This window comes from Sorghum bicolor, chromosome 8 (assembly GCF_000003195.3).
Source record: "Sorghum bicolor cultivar BTx623 chromosome 8, Sorghum_bicolor_NCBIv3, whole genome shotgun sequence".
Lineage (NCBI taxonomy): Eukaryota > Viridiplantae > Streptophyta > Magnoliopsida > Poales > Poaceae > Sorghum > Sorghum bicolor.
Genome location: NC_012877.2, coordinates 57,240,602 through 57,248,550, shown reverse-complemented (window position 1 = coordinate 57,248,550; position 7,949 = coordinate 57,240,602). Strand labels below are relative to the sequence as shown.

The 7,949-nt window shown below is 43.7% G+C and overlaps 1 protein-coding gene across 2 annotated transcripts; it reads left to right on the top strand.

The window, feature by feature from the left end:
- On the top strand, positions 3,819-7,699 carry LOC8074267. 2 transcript variants are annotated; one of them, XM_021446476.1, is made up of 4 exons: positions 3,819-3,943; positions 4,023-4,082; positions 6,864-7,115; positions 7,195-7,699. In XM_021446476.1, exons 2-4 carry the CDS (start codon positions 4,057-4,059, stop codon positions 7,340-7,342), a joined length of 426 nt encoding a protein of 141 aa, XP_021302151.1. In that variant the 5' UTR covers positions 3,819-3,943; positions 4,023-4,056; the 3' UTR covers positions 7,343-7,699. The 2 variants fall into 2 exon arrangements, with proteins under 2 accessions (XP_021302151.1, XP_021302150.1); XM_021446475.1 differs by lacking the exons at positions 3,819-3,943; positions 4,023-4,082 and adding an exon at positions 6,137-6,779 and having other exon boundaries at positions 7,195-7,696.

Genomic DNA, 7,949 nt, shown 5'->3' with positions numbered 1-7,949 from the left:
ATGCATCTCTCCTGCTATTTGAGGAAAAAAACTATTGTTGACATATGATAACAGAAAAATAACCAAAAGGCAATGTTATTTACCTTAAAGATTGGAAATGATGTATGGAGTAGTTGGTACAGACAATTTTAGTGAACTAATAATAGTTCAAAAATAGTAAAATAAATTTGGAGCATTTGGTCCGAACATTGTTTTATTAAACCAATATGGTGTGATTTCAATTGAATGTACACCACATAGAAATTAAGAGCTACAGCTACAGTTACAGAGAAAATGGATCCAAATGATGTTTTAAATGTTTCAGTCACTTATCAACTATTTTGCAAAGAGATCAGATAATGGTTTGCTGATAGGAAGTAATATGGCAGGTGTAGCTAGCGGCACAGATAGGGCAGAGGACAGCAAATTTGAATGTGGAGACTTACCATACATTATCCAAGCCATCCTTTGCTGTTGCATGCTCCTGCCACAACCTGTGTCACACACAACGATAAGAGTCGAGTAATAAGAACCATATGGAGGAAGAAAACCAAGAGAAAAGGGAAGAGAAAACCGCAAGGCTAAATTTGAGCGGAACGGATTTTCAGCAAGAAAGCAACCAAATAGAAGACTGAATTATTTAAATACAAAGTGGGAAATTTGATTGAATCTTGAAACGAATCTTCCGCCGCCGCCACAGTGGCAGCAACGATCCTGCTCTTCCTTTCACGCCCCTCGCCACGCCACACCCTCCTCCACAATGCAACACCGAACGTGAATGAATATGCGCTATATTTCCATCTTGCCCAATATATATGTAGGATAATATATAGGATAATTCCTTTTTAGTCCCAGTAGTAGTTACTTCCATCTCATATGTATATCTCTAGATTTAAGGCGTGTATATATATATATATATATATATATATATATATATATATATATATATATATATATATCCTCCAATTGATGCTTCCCGTCAAGAGAGGAGGGAGAATTCAAAAATGGAGCAGAATACTGACATGTGGGACATAGTGCCACGTACTAACGTTGAAGCCACACAGTAAGAAGCACGTAATCCCAAGCAGAAAAAATAGTAAAACGGCCTGGATTCTATATCCAGGCCCACTAATGACGGTCCATTACAATGCATATCCTGGCCCAATCTCATAATAGGCCACGCAGCCCACATGGGCCTTCGAAATACGCGTCAATGCTACACATCCAGACATCCTCGCGTGCTTCTCTGCCGACGCCGGCCGCCGCACGCGTCTTCTCCGCTGCCGCGCTTCCGATTCGCCCGTACGCCTACTCCTTGCCCATCATGGCGCGCGCCACCGCGGACGGCGGGCCTCACTAGCACGCCCGTCCGCGTGGCGTACTCGCACGTCATGGACACCGTACCTTGGTAGGGTAGGGGGCAACGCTGACGGCTGATCGAACCTCTGCTGCAAGAACGGGCGGGCTCTCGGACGCCAGGAAGGCGTTCGACGAAATGCCAGCATGGAATGGAACGTCGCGTCCTGGAACACGGCCATGGTCGCAGTGGTGCGGCAAGGGGAAGTGGCCGGCGCTGGTACTTTGCCAACATGGAGACAGATTAAATGACTAATGGGGTGCTGTACTCGTATGGGTTATTACAGGCGGTGAACGACCTGCAACCCTGAAATGCAGGGAGCCAGGGACTAGGCTGTCCTGCCGATTGGTGATGAGTACCGAACATCATGTGGTGGCACCTTTTCGCTTGAGGTTATCTTCCAAAACTCACAATAAATTAGCCAGCCAAACGAAGAGGCTAATGGTTAGGAAGGCGAGGGTGCAGATGAAAGGAACAGCGTCTCAGAAAACAGTAGGCTCAAGCTGGATACAACTCGAGTGTCGAGTGCACTGCTTCGCTCACGGTTGGGAACAGAAAACACTGTTGGACTAGATATCCAAGATGGTCCATAGACTGAGTTCTTCGCATTTTAAGAGAGTTCAACAAGCAGATGAAAACTCCTTGTGCAATCAGTGTAATACTGCAATGCTTCACGAGGTGATTTGCCTTGCAGTTGCAGGCCGCCATATGATTTAATGGAAGGTAAAACAATGGCGCTGCCCTGTCAGGAAGAAGCTGTGGCATGGTACAGAAGTTTCCACGATGGTCCTGATAATGCCCCCATAGGCGTTTGCTCTGTAAATCTGCCACCGTGACGAAAGCTGGTGACGCGAGGCACAGTCAAAATATTGCCAGTACAGTGATGGTTGGCATTTCTGGACATATGCACACTTGTGCCATCATTTGATCTTGCCATCATTTTACAACTTCAGTGTCTTCTCAAAATGCATAGAGTAAAGGTGAGAGAACTGAGAAGGCTATAGATTCAGCAAATACAGCTTTGTGTTAGTTTCTGCTACAGTGACTGATACACTGGAAGACGAAGGGCAGAGATCATTTCGAATGAAGTCTGAAACTCTGAAGGAATAGGGGGCACCTGAAGCTGGAAAAGTGTTTGGGGCCTCGTTTAGTTCTAAAATATTTTGCAAAATTGACACTGTAGCTTTTTCGTTTGTATTTGACAAATATTGTCCAATCATGGACTAACTAGGCTCAAAAGATTCGTCTCGTCAATTTCGACCAAACTGTGCAATTACTTTTTATTTTTATCTATATTTAATACTTCATGCATGTGTCTAAAGATTCGATGTGACGGAGAATCTGAAAAATTTTACAAAATTTTTTGAGAACTAAACAAGGCCTTGGTCTTTTGGGCCAGAATTGGCCTGGGCCTTGTTTAGTTCCCAGAAAATTTTGCAAAATTTTTCAGATTCCCCGTCACATCAAATCTTTAGACGCATGCATGAAGTATTAAATGTAGACGAAAATTAAAACTAATTTTGTATTTGACAAATATTATCCAATCATGTACTAACTACACTCAAAAGATTCGTCTCGTCAATTCCGATCAAACTGTGTAATTAGTTTTTATTTTTTTATCTATATTTAATACTCTATACATACATCTAAAGATTCGATGTGACAGAGAATCTGAAAAATTTTGTAAAATTTTTCGGGAACTAAACAAGGCCTAATAGAAACTCAATTTGTGTTCCCGTGTTGCTTTTGTTACGCGTGCAAGCTGTTGCAACACGATATTTCCCTTTTCGCTAACGCCTGGACCAATCGTTACTTGTGGAAGGCATCTTTGCGCCTGGACTGGACATGAGGATATATATATATATATATATGTACACTTAATATGAGTACATTATGTTATCTACTGGGGTTTCTGAAAGTCCAATAATCAACACACCAGGTCCACACAAATACTTAAGTCTGTAACATTCAGCAGTGTGGTCAAATTTTCATGTCAGCAGAGTACACAGAACAGAAGCAGCAGCCATCTGCCACAGCGGCGGAAGCACTGGTCTTGTTGGGCGCAGAAGATCTCCGGGGGATCTGAGGGGGCCGCCAAGGTCGGCATAAATGAAATGGCGAAAATGCCCCTGGCAGATCTCGGAGACTGTCCTTTTCGTGCTCCGTCCTTCTCCGGGATATATAACTTTTTACCATCATTAAGTTTGGCACCTCTCCAAATACCAGCTTTAGAATGGTAAATACATTTTTACCACCAAAACTACACATTGGATACAAATATACCATATTTGCCTTTGTGGCAGTCCACATCAGCTGGCCAGCGTGGAAGACGAAGGGGAAAAGACCTCCCTGCCCTCCTTCTATTTCGGCTACGCATCGGATATCTTCCGTCGCGCTCGCGAGTCGCGACCGCGCCCCTCGGTCCGAAACCGTCGCTCGCGACCGCGCCCTCCCCCGCGCCCCTCGTTCCACCGCCCGCGACCCTGGGGCCTGGACGCCGCCGCGCCGCCGCCGGTCGCCAGGACGTCACCACGCGCCTGCCCCTCCCCCTCCGCCTGGTCCTGAGCCCCACGGCTGTCCGCAACGGTCGCCTGGAATGGAGTAAAGGTACTGCACGGCTATCTCTACTAGTTTAGGGTTAGGGTTCGTCGATCTGGTTTGATTTATGTCATTCTCCCCTTCGTAGGTTGTTGTTCTATCAGTTTTGAGGACAAGAAACAATGGATTCGAGTGGCTGTCCCTTTTGGTAAGTTGAATCAGTCTCTCCTACTACAGTCTGACATGGTCAATCTCCTCTAACTTGTTGATTTATTTCCTATTAATGCACTATGTTAGGATTGATCATGACAACGCGTTTAAATTAGTTGTTTCTGTGGGTTCTTATGTTGCTGATAGTGAGTATGGGCTAGTAGAGATGTCTAATTCAGAGTATGAGTTGTGGCTGGATATAACTGGGCAGTATACTCTTCAGAAATTTGCTGATGACATGGCCACAAAAATTATATGGGGGCCAACACAAAAACTATCAGTTTGGGTAATTGACAGTGATAGTGGTTCTAAATGGAGTGTGAGAAGGGATGAGCATTTTCAGCAAATTATAAAGGATTGCAGGGCACAAAGGGTTGCTTTTCTTGAAGTAAATGTTGTCAGTAAATCTGCATTCTCTGGTAATGCTACTTCTTCTCATAGATGGGGATCTGGTGGACCTTCTGGTGTCACTACTGGTGAAGGCAGTGGAGTTCCTGGAAATTTAGGTGGTAGTGGTTTTAATTCACCTGATATTGCAGAGGGTACAGGTGATACATATACTTCACCACCCCCATCTATGCCTCCTGATGTACCAGAGCCGGTTGATTGGGACGATCTGATCATACATCAAGATGAAAATAATGATGGTGATGCTACTGCAGCTGTTGATGAAGATATATTATATGAGGCAATGGGATTTAGGGCATGGGATGAGAGTGCAGAAGATGCAGCCATACCTATCCCTGTAATAACAGCTGAAATGCAACAAGATATGAATGAAGCAGCTGTCCCAGTGGATGACAATGTACCAGAGGAGCCTTTGATTCATTGGGACAGGGATAATCCCGATTTGTCTGTGGGAATTACTTATCCTTCCATGAAAGATCTGAGGCTAGCAGTGAAACAATATGCCATAGTAGAGAAGTTCGAACTTGGTACTGCTCATTCTGACAAGAAAAGGTACAGGGTACACTGTGCTGCTGCTGGATGCCCTTGGTTTCTTAGAGCTAAGACACAACATGATAAGAGTGTCAGGGTATAATTTCTTGTTTTGAATCTTTTTGCACTTATGCAATCGTTTTGTGTCTCTTTTTACTTATGCAAGCTTTTTTTCCCTATTTACCTATGTAGGCTTTTTTTGTCATTTTGCAGGTGCAGATAAATAACGGCAAACACACTTGTCCTTCTACATCTAGAGTCCCTGGTAATACAATGGCTTCTCAGGCTTGGGTGGCAGAGAGGGCTATTCCCCTACTCAAGAAAAAGCCTAGCATGGGTGTCAGAGAATTACAGGAAGCCCTCCAAGACAAGTATAGCATTGACATCAACTATCAGACTGTACTGTATGGTAAAAAAAGGGCATATGACAAGCTTTTTGGGAATTTTGATGATTCATTTGATTGGTTGTACAGATTCAAGGCAGAGGTTGAGATGAGATCACCTGGAAGTATATTAGAGATAGATACAGAGACTGTGGATGATAAGGTTCATTTCAAAAGGTTTTTCTGTTGTTTCAAGGCTGCAATTGATGGTTTCAGAAATGGTTGCAGACCCTACATAAGTATAGACTCAACACATTTGAATGGACTTTGGAATGGACAGTTGCCTGCAGCTCAAGCCTTGGATGGACATAATTGGATGTACCCTTTGGCTTTTGGACTTTTTGACTCTGAGACTAAGGACAACTGGACATGGTTTATGGAGCAACTGAGCAAGGCAATAGGACCTATGGAGAACTTAGCTGTTTGCACTGATGCTTGCAAGGGCCTTGAAGCTGCAGTTGCCAAGATTTTTCCAAATTGTGAACAGAGGGAGTGCTTCAGGCATTTGATGGAAAACATGAAGAAGTCCTACCGTGGAGAAGTTTATGCCAAGAACATGTGGTCAGCAGCTAGAGCATATACACCACACAAGTACAAGTATTTCTTTGAGAAGGTAGCAGATGCTAGCCCTGAAGCTATTGATTGGCTCAACAAAAATCACAAGCTACTATGGGCAAGAAGCAAGTTCAGTTCAGAAATAAAATGTGATTACATCAACAATAATTTGGCTGAGTCATGGAATTCTTGGATCAAGGAGCACAAAGATCTACCTGTTCACTGCTTGGCTGATGCAATTAGGGAGCAGACACTCATTCTTTTTGCAAAAAGGAGGAAAATAGCTAGAGCATTGCCTCCTGGAATTCTGCCTGCAATCATCCATCAGCTAAATGCAGCTTCAAAGGGTTTGGACCATCTAAAAGTGACTAAAGGGTACCAAGAGGAGGCAGAAGTGACTGAGATCTACAAAGATGAAGAGGTTAGGAGGCATGTTGTATATCCAACACAACATATATGTACCTGTAGAGAGTGGCAAGTGACTGGGAAGCCTTGCCCTCATGCATTGGCTCTAATCACAACCCAGAGGCAACCCAATATGGGCATGTATGTGCACAACTACTACTCAGTTGAGAAGTTCCAGGCTGCATATAATGGGATCATTCCTAGCATCACAGATAGAACACAGTGGCCACAGGTGGACAAGGGATTCAAATTGTTGCGACCAAATCAAATGAAGAAGAGAGAGCCAGGCAAACCGAGGAAGAAAAGGATACTAGCTGCTTCTGAGAGAAGTGGAAAAGCAACAAGACAGGTTAGATGCCCTGAATGTCTAGAATATGGCCACAGGAAGGGAAGCTGGAAGTGTTCAAAAAGTGGTACTAAGAAAAGGTAATTAGTTGCCTATACTGTAATATTTAGTTATAAGTGTTAAACATTGACCCTAGCAAAATGCCTTGTAGGAAAAGAACAAAAAAAACAGCCCCAAAACCTGGAAGAAAGAAGAGCAAGGTCGACCCTACCCCTACTGGAGGCGACACACCAAGAACAAGGTTAGCACTGGCTAGAGAAGCTGCAATTCAGGCAGCAAGGGAGGCAGAGGAGGCAGCAGCAAAGGCTGCAGCAGCAGCTGAAGCTGCAGCAGCCGCGGAGATACAAGTCATACCTCCACTTCAGATTGAGCAACCACAACCATCATCACCTGCAGCTAGAAGGTATGCCATAGTTGCAAATAAAAATTTATCCAAAACATACTGTTGCGTATGACAATGTGTCTCCCATATTTTTGGTTAGGCATATTTGTTGGGACCTGCAAGTAGGCAATGAGGTGGATGAAACAGCAACAACATCGCATGAACCACCTACTAAAAAGATGACACCAAGGAGGAAGATCCTTGCTACAAGGAAGAAGAAGAGTCCAGCAAAGAATGTCAAAAAGTGACTGCACTTTTCAGCAAGACTAGGGAGATCTATTTTGGTTGTGCAATGAACAAAGTTGTAACTTTTGATGCATGTGTGGTCAGTCCACTAAACAATTTGTGTGTCCAGAACAATTTGTGTATGGCCTTGAACTAGTTGTGTGTGGCCGTGAACTATTTGTGGGCACAAGTAGCACAAAACATGCATGTGTGATGTCCAGACTAGTTGTAAAATGGCTAGAACTATGGTCTGAATTTTTAATTATGGTTTAAATGTGATCATCTGTGAACCTGAAGGCCATATGGTTTAAATGTTATCTGCGTAGCAAAATAGGAGGGCAGGGAGGTCTTTTCCCCTTAGTCTTCCACGCTGGCCAGCTGATGTGGACTGCCACAAAGGCAAATATGGTATATTTGTATCCAATGTGTAGTTTTGGTGGTAAAAATGTATTTACCATTCTAAAGCTGGTATTTGGAGAGGTGCCAAACTTAATGATGGTAAAAAGTTATATATCCCTCCTTCTCCGTCTTCTGATTTCTCTGATGCGAATGCGATGCCGATGCAACCATAAACAAAGCACCCATCAGTCACGTGACCACTGGAGCCTCACCTCTGGTTGCTTGAGATAA